The sequence below is a fragment of the Microtus ochrogaster genome, unplaced genomic scaffold, assembly GCF_000317375.1.
Source record: "Microtus ochrogaster isolate Prairie Vole_2 unplaced genomic scaffold, MicOch1.0 UNK47, whole genome shotgun sequence".
Classification (NCBI taxonomy): domain Eukaryota; kingdom Metazoa; phylum Chordata; class Mammalia; order Rodentia; family Cricetidae; genus Microtus; species Microtus ochrogaster.
Window position 1 is genome coordinate 2,555,789 of NW_004949145.1, and position 19,478 is coordinate 2,575,266.

Below are 19,478 nucleotides of genomic sequence, written 5' to 3' on the forward strand. Positions count from 1 at the left end.
GCCAAGGTCCATATGTGGAGGTCAAAGGGAAACTTGATGGAGTTGGTTCTTTTTGTCCAACTTTAAATTGGTTCTGCAGATCAAACCCAGGTCCTTGGGTTTGCATACAAGTGCCCTTACCCACTGAGGTAGGGATTGGATGCAGGTTACCTGGCTTGGCAGCAAACACTTTTACCTACTGAACCATCGGTCAGCCTCCAGAGTGTATCAGTTCTTAAATGAAATTTAACATCAAGTGAAGTAGATTTAACAGTTTGGATTACCAGGAGGTAATTCTCTCCTGGGTACTTAAGCTGTGTTTAGCATACTGGTGTGCCATTTCATTCAACCATTTCAACCATGGGTTGCACATGCAATGGTGGTCCTATAAGATTATAATAGAGCTGAGACATCCCTATTGACTATTGAAATTAGTCATTGTAATTTGGTGACTCAGTGTATTCTCATTTTAATAGATCTACTGCACTGGTGATCACACAATAATATAGCATGTACCCTTACTTTTTATAGTTAGAACAATTCTTTGTGGTAATCCACCACCTCTGGCTCTTATAAACTTTCTGTCCCCTCTTCCATGATGGTTTCTGAGCCTTTGGAGAAAGGAATGTGATATAGCTATTTTTTTTTTACTTTAAAAATTACATTGCAACACAATGGATTTCATAATATCTTTATACAAATGTATCATATACTTAGCTCATATTTACCTTCATTACTTTCTCTAGTCATCTCTTACTGGCTCCATTCCTCCTCCAAATGGTTTCCCTTCAACTTTCACGTGATTGTATATTAAAGACAGTCTTATATAAGTACATTAATGGTGCGCATAGAGTGATGGCCAATTGTTGCTTATCATAAAGGTATTTGCCAGAAGCAAAGACCTGTATTTTGAGACCTGTATTTTGTTTATGCCATCTTAAGTACACAAGTTAGGTATTCACCTTTGCAGGGCAAGTTCCAGACCTAGGAAATTAACCTAGTGAGACCTGCAGGCCCCAGGCTTTAGAAGCAATTAGCATTTCCTTTGTTAGTTCACAGTCACAGACCTCAGTATTTCAGGATGTCTCCAGACCTAAATTCCAGCATCCTACCCAGCCTCCCCCTTGCCTGTTTCCTATATAACAGCTCCTGAGGAATAATAAAACAGGCAGCTTGATCAGAAAGCAAGACTTGCTGTCATTTCTCATGTGTCTTGTCCCCTCCATTACCTTCTCTTCCAGGTTTGTTCATGTCCCACTGTGGGTACTGGTATTTGGATATAATCTGTCTGGTTATTCTTGGTAAAGTTGCAGAAGATTCTGATGGAGGAAGGTCATTGGCTAATAAAGAAACTGCTTGGCCCTGATAGGTTAGAACATTGGTGGGTGGAGTAAACAGAACAGAATGCTGGGAAGAAGAGGAAGTGAGCTCAGACTCGATAGCTCTCCTTTCTGGGGCAGACGCGATGAAGCTCCGACCCAGGATGGACATAGGCTAGAATCTTCCAGGTAAGTGCACCTTGGGGTGCTATATACATTAATAGAAATGGGCCAAGCAGTGCTTAAAGAATACAGTTTGTGTGTTGCTATTTCGGGGCATAAGCTAGCTAGGTGGCCGGGAGCTGGGTGGTAGGAATGCAGCCCCTCAACAGGATTCTGTGTTAGAAGTAGATGAATGTCCTGCAGATGTATAAGGAGAGGATAAACTCCTAGCATCCAAAGGACAGATGAATGATTTTTACACCACTGTGCAGTTTATAGTACAACATAGGGGGCTAGAGGTGTGACTCAGTGGTAGAGTTCCTGCCTAGAACCCCCCAGTGAGGGGCTGAGGTGTGATTCAGTAGTAGAGCAGCTGCCTAGAATCCCCCAGTGAAGGGCTGGGGTGTGACTCAGTGGTAGAGTCCCTGCCTAGAACCCCCCAGTTAGGGGCTGAGGGTGTGATTCAGTGGTAGACAATCTGCATAGAATTCCCGTGAAGGGCTCAGAGTGTGGCTCAGTGATAGAGCTCCTGCTCTAGAATCCCCCAGTAAGGGGTGGGGACATGGGTCAGTGGAAGAACACCTGCCTAGAATATCACAATGAAGAGCTTGGGTTATGGCTCAGTGGTAGAGCACCTGCCTAGAATCCCCAGTGAGGGGCTGGGGTTATGGCTCAGTGGTGGAACTCCTGCTCTAGAATCTCAAAGTTGAAAGACCCTACAGACCCCCTCCTCAAAACCCGCAGCTAGCATGCTCCCGGGGGAACATCCTGTTTGCTTAAAAATAAAAAAAATTCTCCGGGTCAGCAGCCAGCCTGCTCTCATAAGAACATCCCATGTGCTTGAGAGAGCAGGATGTCTATGAGATAGGAAGACTGCAAGGCAGGATGTCAATAAAACAGGATATCTATAAAGATAGGAACAGGATGACTATTGCCAAACATCCATGCTGAGAGAGGAAACCATTCATGCCCCCCGCCTCATTCCGATAACCATGCTTTTGCTTCTGTAAACTTGCTTTTTGCTCTTCCCTATAAAAAGCCCGCCCTCCAGTTGGCAGGTGCGCAAGTCCTCCGAAAGACTTTGCCGCCCACAGGTACCTGTGTTTACTCAATAAACCTCTTGCTAATTGCATCCTGTGGCCTGGTCTTGGAGTGTCCTGGTTCTGGGGTCTTCATCGGAGAAAAAGGTCCTCTCTGAGGGTCTTTCAAAGTGAGGGCTGTGGGTGTGGTTCAGTGGTAGAGCCCCTGCCCTAGAACCCCCAAGTGAGGGGCTGGGAGCATGGTTCAGTGGTAGAGCTCCTGCCTAGAACCCCCCAGTGAGGGGCTGGGGGCATGGATCAGTGGTAGACCATTTGCCTAAAATCCCTAATGAAGGGTGTACCCCCCAGTGAGGGGCTGGGGGCATGGATCAGTGGTAGACCATTTGCCTAAAATCCCTAATGAAGGGTGTACCTGTGACTCAGTGGTAGAACACTGGTCTATAATTCACAAGTGAGGGTCTGATGATGTGGGTATGTTGTAGAGTGGAGTACCTGTTTAGTATCTGACAAAGAGATGCTTCAGATGAGGCTCAACATTAGCAAGCTTGCCTCAAACCTACCAGTAAGGGATGAGGCTGTGGCTCAATGGTTAGAGCACTTACCTAATCCTTGAAAGGCCTTGGTTCAGTTTGTAACATTGCAAAAAATTAATAGAAAAAAATCCTTCAAGACTCATTTTTGATGTATTGTAGGCCTATATTTTTGTATAGCACAAAAGCCATAGGCCCAGTCTGAGCTGATCATGTAGCTCTGCAGACAAGCTGTCTCTGCCTAACAATAGCAAGGATGTACTTGTTAGAAATGCAGATCTCCTGAGGAGAGGTGTTGACTGAAACTGGTCAGAATGCTTGGTGCTTCCTTCCTTTGTAATTTGGAGGATGTCTTATAGAGATGCTAATTCATGGCTTACCTGACTGCTAGCATACAGGTAGATGCGGACATGACTAAAAGCCCATTCACCTGGTTGCCTAGGACACAGCCTAACATGTCCCCCCCACCCCCGCTCAATTGATGTGACGCTATATAAGGTCTTTGGAGAATAAAGAGATCTCTTTGGAGAGAGATTTTGCCCTTCCATGATGACAGTGTAAGTTGTGTCTGATTATTCCTCGCGACTCCGTTCCAGCCTAGTTAGGGAATCTGTGTTGGACCCACATGGCTCTGACAATGTATAAGTGGCAAGGTTAGAGTGTTATGGCTTCAGCTCCAGGCCCTGCCATGTGTTGACAAGATTCAAGAAGCAGATGCCAAGGCAAACCTTTTCCGACAGAGCTTGCACCACATTGTACTCTCTCCAGCAGGCACACAGGCTCCAATACCACCACATCCTCACAGTATTTGCTGGTTTTCATTTCTTATCACATATTCTGTAGTAGTTTCATACATGAATACAACATATTAGATCATATCTATCCCCTCTCCTAGAACCCTACCACACAGCCCTCCCAACTTCATGCTCCTCCTTTCTCCTTCTTCTCTTCTTAAGATTTATTTTTAATTTATGTGTGTATATGCCACATGTGTGCGGGTACCTGCAGAGGCCATAGGAGGGTGTCAGATTCCACAGAGCTACAGTTATAGGTGGTTGTTAGCCACCCAGTATAGATGTCTAGATGTGAATTGGGTCTGCTGGAAGAGCGGCAAGTACTCTTGATCATGGTCATGTCTTCAGCCACTTTCTCTCCTCCTCCTCTTTCACTTCTTCCCTTCCTCTTCTTTTTATAATCTCCTAAATCAAATTAGTGCTGCCCATGCACAGAGAGTTGCAGGGCCATCCCCTGAAACATGGACAACCTACAATGGTCAAACCACTGAAGAAAGATGACTTTCCCTTCATCAGCAACCATTACCTGCCAAAAGCTCATCAATTAGGGCTGGGATAATTTTTTAAAAAAATTAATTATGTGTTTGTATGTGAGTTTGCACACATTAGTGTAATTGGCGGTAGACCCCAGAAGAGGGCATTGGATTCCCTGGAGCTGGGGTTACAGGAAACCCATTGTGGATGCTGAAAGGTGAGGTCCTTTGGGGGAACAGCAAGTGCTGTGCTTTTAACTGCTAAGCAGTCTCTCCACCCTCCAGGAATGAGGTATTTTTTCACCTTTTGGAGTATAATGATCTTAGTAGGAACATATGTTTGGAGAGCACAATAAAGTAACTACCTACATGGCCACTCCATTAGGAGGGAAGGTTTTTTATTGTAAGCAAGATATAGAGAACATCCAGAGTAGAGAGGGAAAGAAACAGACTGGACATGGCAAGGGTTATGGAAGTGGGAATAGCAGAAGATGGCAGAGGTAGCAAGAGATAGTGGGGGGCTGGGGAGAAATCTTGCTGTTATATAGAGAACAAATGGCTATACAGGAGAAGGGAAGCCTGGAAGGGTGAGAAGGTCCCGTATGCCAGTGTGGGGCGTTTGAAATGTATACTAGGTACTTGTGAATAGGGACTGACTGTAGGAGTCTGGTGGCCGGCATGGGCTTTGATACGCAACCATAGGCATATACCAGCAGAGAGCCATATCTCCCTTGTGTCAGAGGTAAGGGAGATGACTCCTTTTGCAAGACTGGAACTGTTTCACAAGTTCCTGAGGAATGCTGGCTTTTATCTAGCTACCATCTATGCTATAGCTCAAGCTGGGCCAAGAGAGTCATACTGCCCAGCCCTCTGGAATTTGGGGAATTGGAGTGTCCTTTAAACCGGACAGTATGAAGTTTGGACCAGCCTTTCCCCAGTGACTCCTAGGAATTTTATGGAAGTCTAGGACATGCATCTTGTTCCTGCAGGCAGACAGATGACTGACATACAGCTGGCGAGAGGAGATAAGTGGTGGCTTCAAGAGCTAACGTGCAAGTCATTCTACTGAGGAGATGGCCCTGTCTTGATGACTCTCAATTAGGAAAGCCGGGGCTTGTAGAATCAGGAAGGAGGGAATTCTTCGCCCCCATCACATCCTGTGCCTATGTTTCAGGCATCTACAACTTCCCTGCTGGGCCACATGGCTCAGGACCAGTCTGTAGAACCATGTCTCCAATCTTACCTGCTTTCTTCTATCTTGGTGAGTCCTGAGGGTTGACCTGGGAAGTACTGTGAAACCGTCTCTGTATACAAAGGAATGAAAACCATCTTATCAGTGGTGAATCTCAGAACAAGAATGGGAGGCTATGAGGTTCCATTTGTTAGAAGGAAGAACAGAGATGTGATGCATTTGGGTTAATTGTTTTGATTTGCTTTGGCTTGGCCAGGACACTTGAACAGGTGTTTCAGGCCTTGCCACACTTACCACCTTTATACCAGCAACACTAGGGCTGTTTTCTTTCCTCCCTTCCTCCTCCTCTATCCACTTAAAAGTCATTAATCATTTATTTATTTGCTTATTCAGGTGTGTGTGTGTGTTCTTGTGTACCATGGAGGTTAGAGGGCATCTTATTCCCTTCCATCATGTTATGTCTTGGGGAATCAAACTCAGGCCATCCATTTTGGTGGCAAGCGTCCTTACTTACTGAGTCACCTCATTGGCCCTCTTTTTTTCTTTCCTCTTCATAGCTTTCTTTTCTTTCTCCTTGCCTTTTGAAACTTTACAACTCTTTTCTTTTTCACTTGCTTCTTTTCTCCCCCTCTTCTTTCTCATTCTGTTTTTTCTCTTTATTTCACATTTATTTGTTCCCATGTGGGCTTGATAACATTTGGGCTAGTTCACAATTCTAATCTGTCTGTATGTGCTTTGATAGCAGAGCACATTAGAATCTTTGCCAAATGACACACGGTGGAGCATGTGTTTTTCTTGCCCACTCTTTACCACGCTGGTACTTTCAGGTTGCATCATTACTTCCTTATTTTATTAGAAGAACTTCATGACCTGAAGAGGTAGAGTAGACAGGGGACTGTTGAGTTCTTGGGAATAAGAGGATTCCTCTGAATCCAAGCAATCTGTCACTCACTCTTTAATACACTTATGCAATGCTTATTATGGGTTAGACATTATTCTGTGATGCCTTCTCCTTCCCTCTTTGTTTTTTTTTTTTTTAAATATAACTCAATTAATGCCCCATAGCTGAATGAGGCAGGGACAGTAATTGACCTCACTTTATAAGTAAATAAACTAAAACTTCAGAAGGTTAAGCACTTTCTCACATAGCAGGGATTCAAATATAAACCAAGGAGTTTTGCTGCTATCTCTACATTTATTTTTCCAACATGAAAGACCAGTTTGATGGTTTATTCTGCTTATGAAAATAATTTATATGTTTTATAATAATTTAAATATCATGCATGTGACTCTGTTTCTGGACTTTGCTCAGTCATGGGTCTTTCTTTCCTTATACTCATGCCACACTCTTATTTTAAAATTTAATTTATCTCTATCTCCACACTTTAAAATGCTTATATTCTTCCTTTTGTAGGTGGGAGGAGAGACATGTCTGTTCTTTTTTTCATTGTCATAAAAGGTAAATATATTTACAGTGAAAGAAAATGATGTTTTGATAAATGCCCACACATAAAATAGCTAACTTAACCTAATTAACATATGCATTGCATATATGCTAATTTTTGTTTTTAGGATATTTATTATTTTGTTTTTACATCCCAACCAAAGTTTCCCCTTCCTCTTCTCCTCCTAGTTCCTCCCCCAACTCCTCTTTCTCTCCCCCATCTACTCCTCTTCCTCTGTTTCTCTTCAGATACAGGTGGACCTCCCATGGATATCAGTCAGCCATGGTATACCAAGTTGCAGTGAGACTAGTTACCTCCTCTTCTACTAAGGCTGAATGAGGCAATTTGGTTGGAGGAATGGGTGCCAAAAGCAGGCTACAGAGTCAGAGACAGCCTTTGCTACCCCTGTTAGGAGTCTTACAAGAAGATCACATATATTCTAATTTCTAAAATGATGAGAACATTAAAAAAATTCAGAATAAAATACTATGTGTTGCTATCTCTCAGCACTGAAAATACCTGTTGCAGAGTCCATGCTGGCATTTGGCTGTTCTCATCCTGCTCTCTACCCTAACCCTCTCCAGCTTATTAACTTCCTCCCAGGTTCTCATCCCTATATAACCCTTCCATTTCAGCCCTGTGCCCTGTTGGTGATCTCTTGGTCTCTTCTCTCATCCTCTCTCTGGTCTGCCCCTTTCAACACACAGTCTCTTTTCTCACAGCCTAGTTCATTTTACTGGTCATGTTCAGTCTACTACTTTCCTCTCCCTGCTCTGGAAGCTTCCAGATGCTTTGGGCTGTACTCTCTCCCTCACATCTACAATAAAAACCTTCCTCTCAACCATAAAATATGTTATTAATAACAAACGAACCATACACAGAGAGCATGTGACAGCACACACAAGACCTGACAGGGTCAAGCCAGGCAGGTCCCACTCCAATCAAGAAGTTATTTATAAGTGATGTCCACTGACAAAGGGAAAATCAGTTTTCTCTAATGGAGTGTTTACTGGGTACATCATACTCCATATTTCAGGGTAGGTTCATGCTCTGGAGTAAATATGAACCCCATGTTTTGTGGGCTTTTGTTTTGGTATTATTTTTGACTAATTGCTTTTTGTTTGTTTGTTTGACTTTTTTTTTTAAAAAGCAAGACAGAACATAAAGTTGAGAGGACAGGGAGGTGAGGAGGATTTTGGAGGAATTAATGGAGGGCAAACATGATCAAAATACACTGTATGAAAATTATTTTATTATAAAAAGTTACAATCCCCTAACACACACACACACACACACACACACACACACACACACACACACACACAGAGAGAGAGAGAGAGAGAGAGAGAGAGAGAGAGAGAGAGAGAGAGAGAGAGAGAGAGAGAGAGAGAGAGAGAGAGAGAGAGAGAGAGAGAAATTAACCAGACCCACAGACTACACAACTCAATGAACTTCTGTATAGTTAGTGTAGACATTCAGAACAGAAGCTGTGGAACTCAACATTGGATTTTACACTTTCACAATCAAATACATTTTTATGCTCTTGTCTTCGTTAGGTTAGGGTTTTATTTCTGTGAAGAGACACCATGACCATGGCTACTCTTATAAAGGAAAGCATTTAACTGGGGAGGCTTACAGTTCAGAGACTTAGTCCATTATCATGATGGCAGGAAGCATGGTGGTGTCCAGGCAGACATGAAAGTTCTACATCTGGATCCTCAGGCAGCAGAAAGAGAATGCCACAGTGGGTGTGGCTTAAGCATCTGAAACTTTACAGTCCACTCCCAGTGACACACTTCTTCCAAAAAAGGCCACACTTTTTAATAGTGTCTCTCCCTATGGGCTTATGGGAGTCAGTTTTATTTAAACATCACACCATTTATCAATCACCCAAAACAAAAAAATCCATGACAGAATTAGAACTGGAAAAACAACAGACTTTACATCCTCTTTCCTGACTCATATCCATCAGCTGCATCCAGTTCTTCCTCATTGCCCGATATTCAGCCTTTCTCCCTCTCTTTTCTTCATGTTATATTATACCCACATATATATTTGTTTACACATACACATATATTATTGATTCAATGCCTCATACCTTGTATTCTAAGTCATCCATTTTCCTGTAAATGTTTTAATTACATTTTTATTTAGAGTGGAATAATATTCCATGAAATATTGTTGTTATTGTAGTCAGTACCCTGTTCAATATAGCTCTTGAATTTGTCTGTCTGACCGAAATTTCTCCTCCTCTGATTACAATCTTCCCTAGTCCCTACCCCACCACCTATAACCACCATTCCATTTTCTTTGCTTTTATGAGTTTCCAAGTGCATCTTCTTTCCTGCTAAACTCTTCTGCTAGCATTTGGATCTGTTTACTACTAGATGTGAGGTCATGGGTGAGATACTGTAGGCCGATTACAAAACAGAATTGGAAGATGGTGTCTGTGAATCTAGACATCCAAATCTCCATCTTCATCAAGGAAGTCAACATTTGTTTACAGTATGTATAGAGTTAAGTTTTTTACAGATATGAAAATATTCAAAGGAAAAGCTAAAGGAGCCAAGAGCATGTGTATTGGGGGAATGATGGGACGAGTCTAGACAGGATGGGGAGAAATTCTTGTTTTGCCTTAAAATATATTTTAAGATTTAGTTTTTTACTTTTCATGTATGTATATTTATCCATATGTATATATGTGCATTCATGGATGTAGTAATGGGAGCGGCGGGGCTGCCTCCCCAGCACCCCGCTGCCCGCAAGGCTACCTTATGCCCCGAATAATTACACGGACACCCCATTCTTTCAATCACTGCTTGGCTCTTTAGCTCCAGCCCTTTTCTCAGCTAACTCTCGCACCTGGACTAGCCCATTTCTAATCATCTGTATGTAGCACCCCAAGGTGCGCTTACCGGGAAGATTCTAGCCTACGTCCATCCTGGGTCGGAGCTTCATCGTGTGTGCCTCAGAGAGCAGAGCTCTCGCCTCTGCCCGCAAGAGTGGAGCATCGTGTGTCTCTGAGGCGTCTGCTCGAGAGGAGAGCTGTCGAGTCTCTGAGCTCACTTCCTCTTCCTCCCAGCATTCTGCTCTGTTCACTCCTCCCATCTACGTTCTAACCTATCAGGGCAAGCAGCTTCTTTATTTAATTAACCAATGGCCTTCCTCCATCACATGGAAGCCAAGAGAGGGTGTTGGATCCCCTGGACTTAAGTGAGCCACTACACAGTGGTGCTGAGATCCAGTCCTAGCTGCCTTGAAAGAGCAGCAAGCGCTCTTAACCTCTAAGCAATTTCTCCAGCTCCTTGACTCAAAATTTTATTTAAAAATACACATAATTATGTTAAGTGAGAAAACTCAGACAAAGGAGTGAAAATACGGTGTTGTGGGATATTTGTACACTGTGTGAAGATGCATTGCTGTGATTGTAATAAAGAGTTGAATGGCCAATAGCTAGGCCAGAGAAGATAGGTGGAATTTTCTGGGAGAGAGAGGAAGAGGAGGAGGAATCTAGGTGCATGGATTATGACAGCAAGATGCCAGGGAGACACTGAAGAGGTTGGACATATGGAACAGAATAGAGGTACCCAAGCCATGTGAAAGAACATAGGTTAATAAAAGCAGGTTAATTTAAGTTAGAAGAGCTAGTGGGACAATCCTAAACTAATGGCCAAGCATTTCTAATTAATAATAAATCTCTGTGCCATTAATTTTAGACTGGTGGTCTAATGAAAAAGTATTGCTACAATATAGTGTTTTCTCTCATATGGGGAACTTAGATTTAAAATTTTGTGTGTGGTGTGTGTGTGTGTGTGTGTGAGTGTGTGTGTGTGTGTGTGTGATTGTTATGTAGGTTTTAAAACCAGAGAGAGGATCATGAGAGAGTAGAAAGAGATCTTAAGGGATATGGGAAATAGAGAGGACAATGGAATTTACATATTAAGAAACTGGGAGGGGGCGGGGCTGAAGGAAGGACTGTGGGAGGGGAGTGAATGAGTGAAGAGAACATAGTATATGTATGAATGTAACTGTAACCCATTATTTTGTACGCTAGACTAAAATTAATTAAATATTGTTAGTGACGTTTAGTACATTGATGATACGGTGCAGCCAGCACTTCTGTCTTCTTCCATGACATTCTTTCCACTCCCGAAGAAACTCTGCACTTATTGAACACGGACCCACTTCTATCATCCAACATAAGCGCTGGTCTGCACCTATTGCTTTACCTTTTCTGAACACTTCACATAAGTGATACCGCAAACATTTCTTCAACTTTCAAAGAATGAGTTACTTGAGAATTTTGTGTGATGTGTTTAGGTCACATTCACTTCCCCCATAATCCACTACTTTTCACTATTCACACAACTTTTCTTTGTGTGTGTATTTTTAAATTTAAACCTCTCAAGTAATTTGTGCTGTCCATGTAGTCTTGGGTATGTGGGCTTCCACTGGATCACAATCAAATTATGGGGCGGTGGCACACCCTTAAAGAAAACGAACTCTCTCTCCTAGTAACTATCAAATGCCAATGACTCACTGTTGGGACTTCATGCTCACCATTCCTCTCCTGACTGGGATTTGGTTTTGAGAGCCAGCCTTTTCCAGTTGAATGATATGCAGCAGTGTCTTCTGAAATAGTAAAGCAATTATGATCTGGGTATGTAGGTCAGTTGAGTGACTTGCCTAGCATCGGTGAAGCCTTGGGTTCTATCTCCAGTACCACACAAAACCAGGTGTGGTGATGTATGTATGCCTACAATCCCAGCACTCATGCGATGGAGGCAGTGGGATCAGAAATTCAAGACCGTCCTCTGTTACAGACCAAGTCTGAGGCCAGCCTGGGTTGCGTACATCAACACAAATGTAAGATAATTATGATACAAGTTAACATGTGCATAGCTCTCCACTCAAGGGAGTCTCTAGTCTCTGGTTCTTTTCCTCAGGGCTGTGTGTACTGCAAGCGATGCAAGCCCAGAGTGGTGAGTACATCTTCTCAGTACCCCCAAGCCTCCCCAGGATTCAACTAGTAAGAGATCATTGATGCTAACCTAGAGGCTGTGCTTCCCTCCCAAGGCCCATTCCCTAAGCCTTCACTCTGGGCTGAGCCCAGTTCCCTGGTGGCCCTGGAGCAGTCAGTCACTCTGAGGTGCCAGGGGCCTCCGGTTGTGGATTTATATCGCCTGGAGAAACTGAAATCTCAGAAATATGAAGATCAAAACTTTCTCTTCATTAAGAGCATGCAAATAAGCCACGCTGGACGCTACCGCTGCTCATATCAGAATGGGAGTCGCTGGTCTCCCCCAAGCGACCACCTTGAGCTAATAGCTACAGGTAACTGGAGGGAGGGATGGGGTGTTGTTGGTCTTGTGGCTCCAGTTCTGGACTTGGAGAGGGTGAAAGTGAGGCATGTGGGTGCTAGATGGTAAACCCCTAAATTCCCTGGTGGTAGTGTTAGAATGAGAGAAACGAGTCTTGGTCTTGCTTACTGAATATAGGGGTGGTGTCTCCAGAATAGTCATCAGTCAAGACAAGTTACATTTTAATGTGATGCAAGAAATTAAAAAATCATTCTTGGATAATTTCATGCCTGCAAACAATGAACTATAAATCATGCCCATCGCCTACGCCACACCTCCAACACTATGCCATTTCTCCTAACACATCCCTTCTCAACTTCATGTTTTCCCCTTAAAATAAAACTCACTAAGTCTAGTTAGAGCTGCCTATCTTTGCATGGGTATGGGGACATCCCTGGAAAAGATTTTCCTTTTCCCAACAGCTGTCAGCTGCTGGCAACTCCTCAGTTAGGGAGGCCCTCTCCCTTCCAATATTAAAATACTGGCTTGATCCTGTATAGGTGTTCATAGCTGCTGTGAGATCATATTTTATAAATCTTCTCCATGCTTTTAATTTTTTCCTGCTCCCTCTTCCTCAGTGTTTCTTGAGTCTTAGAAGGTGTGTGCATTAAGTCTTCTGTGTAGGCCTGAGCTAGATTGTCATGTAGTCTCAGAGTTTTTTAAATTTTATTTTTAAAATAATCTTTTTTTTTTATTTTACATACCAATTCCAGTTCCCTCTCCCTCTCCTCCTCCTGCTCCCCTTACCTTTTCCCATTCCCCATCTTCTCCTCAGAGAGGGTGAGGCATCCCATGGGGAACCAACAAAGTCTGTCACATCACTTGAGGCAGAATGAAGCTGGCCCCACCCCCGAATCTAGGCTGAGCAAGCCATTCCTCCAAAGGGAATGGGCTCCAAAAAGCCAGTTTGTGCACTAGAGATAGATACTGGTTCCATTGCCAGTGGCCCTGCAAACTGCCCAAGAGAGGATGCCTTAACTGCTCTTCCCCTGTAATCAGACTGAGAACTAACCCAATTATCATCATAGAATCTTCATCCAGTAACTAATGGGAGCAGGTGCAGAGATCCTCAGCTAAGCACTGGGCCCAGTTCTTGTATTTGCAGAGTTTTAAGCACCTACAGAGTCATCTCCTCAGCGTGCTTCCTGTCTTTAACACAGTTTTCTCTCTTTCCAGGCGTTTATGGTAAGCCCTCCCTCTCAGCTTATCCGAGCTCAGCAGTTCCTCCAGGCAGGGACGTGACTCTGCAGTGCCAGACTAAATATGGTTTTGATCAATTTGCTCTACGCAAAGACCAGGATACTGGGCTTTATAAGACACATGAGAGATGGTACCGGGCTAATTTCTCCATCATCAAAGTGACTGCTGCTCACAGCGGGATTTACCGGTGTTACAGCTTTTCCAGCTCATCTCCATACCTGTGGTCAGCCCCCAGTGACCCCCTGGTGCTTGTGGTTACAGGTAAGTGGGTCCAAATCCAAGATTCTTTTCTCTAGTATTTGTACCCTTGTGGAAATTTCGAGGGAGTCAGAGGTTTGGCCAACGAGAGCCTCCAGCTCCAGTCAGCTTTGGAGGTGTATGAGTGTCTTATAGCTGCTGTCACAAATCACAACAGACTCTCGCTGGCTCACTGTAATGTAAATTTATTGCCTTAGCATTGCGAAGGTCTCAAGTCTGTGAAAGGTCTCACCGCTATAAAATAAAGCTGTCAATTATTGCAGTTACAGTTGCATCAGGTAAGGTATGTAACCGACCAGAGGAAAGTATACAGAAAAAAAAATTCGCCTCTCAAGTGATTAAGTATTAATAAACATGAAAAAGTGCTTCACATCACTAGCACAAGAGAAGTGCATATCAAGATTTGTGAGAGTCCAGCTTACCCCAATCAAAACGGTGGTCATCAATAAAACAAACAACAAATCCTGATGAGAAGGTGGACAAAAGTGGACTGTTATCAATGGTCACTGGGAATGGAAAAATAGTCCAATCACTTATGGAAACCAATATGGAGCTCCTTTAGCAAATTAAACATGTGTAACTCAGCTAAAGATGTATCACAGAGACACTTGTAAACCATTGCTTAATTGTAACCCTGTTTGCAACAGTGAAGTTATGCAACCAACTTACATGGCCATCAACAGAGGGATGAATAAAGATATTAAATGTAGTTCTTAAACAAAGGGATATTTTTTAGCCATTAAGACAGATGTCACATGTTTTCTCTCGTTTGTGAGTCATAGATTTTATATAGATACATAAGGTATGGTTTCCTAGTCTGGTAGGAGTCTGTGGACAGCTTCAGATGTGTAAATCTCCACCAGTGTACCCTACGAAATTGTACTAGGATATACTTAACTTAAGCCTGACCATATCTTCAGAATGGTAGAGTCACTGAATCTCTGCTTACTTGTTACTGAAAGTGACAGTTATCTGCAGCTATGGTATATATAGTGTGTGCGGTCATATGCTCACAAGTAAGCCAGTACTCAATACAGCTCAACTGTTCACACTCATAAACCTGCCCATCCTGGGATGATGGGAGAGAGGATGAGGAACTATTGATTGGAGGATCATATGCATATGAGGCCTTTGTGAAAGGTATTGTTTCCCTGATTTCTTCCTCAGACAATTTGACATTTGTATATAAGAAAGCTACTGATTTTTTTTAGTTACTCTTGTTTTCAGCCACATTGCTGAAAATATTTATCAGTTGTAGCAGTTATATGGTGGAATATTAGGGTCATGTATGTGTGCTATTATATCATTTGCAAATAAAGATACTCTGACATAAAAAAATTTATTTCTACGTACAACAGGAAAGCTGAAGCAAAACTATCTAGGGCAGTGGTTCTCAACCTGTGGGTCATGATTCCTTATGGAGGTTGAATGACTCTTCCACAAGGGTTGCTAAGACCATCAAAAAAACTTACATATTTACATTACAATTCAGAACAGTAGCAAAATCACAGTTATGAAGTAGCCCTGAAAATAATGGTTGGGGGTCACCACAACTTGAGGAACTGTAATAAAGGGTAACAGCGTTAGGAAGTTTGAGAACCACTAATCTAGGAGAAGCAAGGGGACTAATGGGAGGGATGAGAAAGTGGAGGGAAGCAGGGCAGGAAAATCTGTTCAAAGTACATTATATACATACATATATACATACATATGAATTTTCATTTAAATACACAAAATAGCCTTACATAATCTAGTATAATAAAAAAAACCAGTTAAGGACAACAAAAAGTTACAAAGGTCTGTGGTATATAAAAAAATCAAATTAAATAAAATGAAATGCATTGTTGAAATTTTAGTGGCAAAATCCCTTTTGTTTATTTTTTGGGAGCACTTTGGGTCTGTTAGCCTTAAATTGATTTGGACTAGCGGGTCACTCTTTGGTGGCAAAAACCTGAGAGAGAGGACTGAAGGTAGAGAAGACAAAGTTTGGGACTGGAAGTCTTGCACATGCTTTGACTTATGCAAGCAAACCTTTTAGGAAGCCTACTTAGATACTATTTTCAGGGGAGAAATGGGACAGAGTGAGCAGAAGCTATCATGCAATGAGACGAAGTCAGCATGAGGCTGACCAAGCAGTGTTACACAAGGGGAACTCAGTATCTCAAGATCATGCCAGAGCAAGCACACAGTGGCCTTATGACTGACAACTCCAGTTGTCTCAGTGGGGAAAGGCCAAGTTTCTAGGAACCAGAATTTTGACTCTTTTAAGGTCCTGGCCCCCAGTCTGGAGCAAGGACAAAGAACTAAGTTACTTTTGTCCTTTCTTCAGGGCATCTGAAAAAGCCCTGGGTCCATACAGCTCTCTACATTTTGTCATTGTGTCAAGTTGCCTGGGAAAAATTTACAGGAAGAACGATTTATTTTTGTTTATAGTGTCAGAGGCTTCACCCATATTCCTGGGGTCATGGTAAGGCAGAAGAACTTCAAGGCAGAAAGATGTAGTAGAACAAAATCATTGAGCTTGTGGCAGCCAGGAAGGAGAATGATCATAGGAAGGGACTAAATCAAGCTATACTCTCCAAAATCACACCCTCAGTGACTGACTTCACATTCTCCCACTACCCAATAGCACATTCAGAATTTGAATCCATCGGTGGGTTAATCCATTGGTTGTGTTGGATCTTGATGTGGGATACCCCTCTGTATGCTGTGAATATCTGTTACTCTCACTGGTTGATAAATAAAGCTGCTTTGGCCTATGGCAAGACAGGACAGAGCCAGGTGGAAAATCCAAGCAGAGAGGCAGTGAGAAGAAGGGCGGAGTCTGAGAGACACCAGCCTCTGAGGAAGCACGACATGTAAAATATAAGGTAGCAAGCCACCAACCATGTGGCCAAACATAGATAAAAATTATGGGTTAATTTAAGTTGTAAGAGCTAGTTAATAACAAGTCTGAACTAATAGGCCTAATAGTTTGTAATTAATATTAAGCCTCAGGAACTGGCAGGTGGGAGAGAAACCTCCAGTTATAGGATGCTTTTTGATGTAATAGTCTCTGGAAATATTCTTATAGACACACCTAGAGGTGTGTGTTCCTAGTTTCTTAGGTATCTCTCAATCTAAATAAGTTGATAGACAAGAGGTATCATACACTTATTTTAAAAATATAATGGTATAAGTAAAATCTGAAGGTTTTTCCTCTTTGATTCTCCAAACCACACTAATCATTAGATTTTCTTCTTTAGCAATTTTATTGTCTATGGAAATAATAAGCCTGAGTTAAAATGATTAGTTCACCAAGAAAAAGAGATATAAACATATCAAAGATTGTGAGACAGATTACCAGGGTGACTCATATGACATGGGGTCTTCTAGACATGATATGGAAGCTGCACCAATGAAATTTCGACAATATGGTTGCCCAAACAAAACAAGCATAATGGCAGCTCCAGCTGACGTTGCCAATTGAGTGAAATCTCACAAGTGCCCCCCCCCCACTAGATGACGAGGTATAGGTAATCAGTGGCTCCTAAGAGAGGGAGAATTTGTCTTCTCTGGGGACAAACCTCATGATAGGTTATTCAATATCAAGTAGACAGCCCTAAACACATATGTACATATGTACATATGAGCAACATTAAAGGTACTCATTAAGTTATATGTTATATACACACAATAATGAATAAGAGGTCATAATTTGAGATGGAGTAGGGGAGACATGAGGTGAGCTGGAGAGGGGAAAGTGTGGGGTGGTGGAAATGATATAAACACAGAACCTATGTATGAAATTCTCAAAAAATTAAATAAGAAATCAGTGAACATGTAACAACATAACAAGAATTATTTTACATTCATAAATTGCCGAATTTTTACTTTTGCCTTAATTTTTATAGTGCTTTATTTTTATAGTACTTTATTTTTTGCTCCTTTAAAAATTTTATGTTTTAAACTCATGACCTTATGTATCCCAGACTGGTTTGAACTTACTATGTAGTGGAGGATAACCTTGAACTTCTGAGTACTGGGTTACAGGCCTCAGCTACTATGTTTGGTTTATGTGGTGCTGGGGATGGAGCACAGGGCTTTGTGCATAAGAAAGCTATTCCAACTGCGTTGCACCTTCAGTCTACATTTTGACTTTTCAGTTTTGATTTTTCAATAGAATAAAGACAAGAAAGCATTATTAAAGAACTGAAATCCTGAATAGTTATAGATTATAAATATGATTTAAAATAATGAAAAGAATGTATCTTTGCTAGGGCACATACTCAGCTTGCACAAGGCACCCAGGTTCACTTCCAAGTACAAAAAAATATAGGAATGAATAAATACAAGGAAAAGGACTATCTTGTGCTGTTCTAATAATCAGAACACTGTATATTGTTTTAAGTGTTTACCTCCTCTCTCATTGCATACTCCCTCTCACCTGTGATTCCTAATGCATTTCAAAAACTTTACCCATGGTTCATGTCTCCACATATAATTCCTGGGGACAAGTACCAGTCAAGTGACAAATGACAAGTGAGGGGATAGGTGACAAGGGTCCATGGAAGAGAAAGGTAAGAAAGCAACTGTACAATGTACCAGGGGGAACAGGCCAAGCATGCTTTTCAATCAGTCAGCAGCGGGAGCTTCTTCATACTCATTTGCTACATGAGAAAAATCAAGTCACAGAAATGTCTCATTGTTTGTTCAGAATTCACAGTTAACAAACTTACAGGGTACTGACTTCTCTTCTTTTCTGATTTCTCAGGACCCTCTGCCACTCCCAGTCAGGTACCCACAGAGGTACCATCTCCCACAACAGGTGAGTTCAGTAGTTTCTGGTGTCTGGGGAAAGACGTTCTATAATGAAGGTGCCCTCAAATGTAGTCCCCATCCTAAGAGTTTTATACTCACAGGCTTAATAGGTTCAGGGAACATTTTTGTTTAAACAATAGGCGATCTCATGTACAGATAACGGACTTAGGATAGGAGCATCCTGAACAAGAGGTTAATAACTGGTTCTCTTATGACACCTCTGTAAAACAGAGATACAATTCACATTCCGTGTGCCCACTAAGATGGTTATAACTATACAAACACAAACTAACTAGACAATCAACCTATCAACCAAGCAATCAACCAACAAGCTAAACAGTCAACAATCAACCAACCAACCAAGCAACTAGCCAATCAACCAACAAACAAACCAGATAAACAATCAAGACACGTGTTGGAAAGATTTAGATACTTCTACAGTACTGGGGGGTTGTCAAATAAAGCATATAATTTGAAAATTAGTCTTATAGTCTCTCAGAAGTTAAATAGAATTATTCCGTGACCCAGTGATTCTGAAATTTTTGGAGTGGTACTAAAAAATTTGAAAACTTATTGTTTTAGTTACTTTTTTTTTTATTGCCATGATAAGACAGCATGACCAAGGTAACTTATAGAAGAAAGAGTTTACTTGGCCTTACAGTTTCAAGGGGTGAGTGAGTCTATGAGTCTATGACCAACATTGTGGGGGAGCATGACAATAGATGGCACTGCAACTCTAACTGAGAGCTTGTTGCATTTTGATCTACAAGTATGTGGGAGACAGGGGAGAGAGAGAGACAGAGAGAGAGAGAGAGACAGAGACAGAGACACAGAGAGAGACACAGAGAGAGAGACAGAGAGAGAGACAGAGAGAGAGACAGAGAGAGACAGAGAGAGACAGAGAGAGAGACAGAGAGAGAGACAGA

General features: G+C 42.0%; 1 protein-coding gene across 1 annotated transcript in view; it reads left to right on the forward strand.

The window, feature by feature from the left end:
- The first annotated feature begins 5,524 nt into the window (after nucleotides 1-5,524).
- The window catches only part of LOC101995125 (platelet glycoprotein VI), a 16,259-nt gene continuing 2,305 nt past the window's right edge, over nucleotides 5,525-19,478 (forward strand). The window contains 5 exon segments of the mRNA XM_005369377.1: nucleotides 5,525-5,558; nucleotides 11,881-11,916; nucleotides 12,011-12,268; nucleotides 13,471-13,755; nucleotides 18,506-18,559. Coding sequence (XP_005369434.1) covers nucleotides 5,525-5,558; nucleotides 11,881-11,916; nucleotides 12,011-12,268; nucleotides 13,471-13,755; nucleotides 18,506-18,559 — 667 coding nt within the window.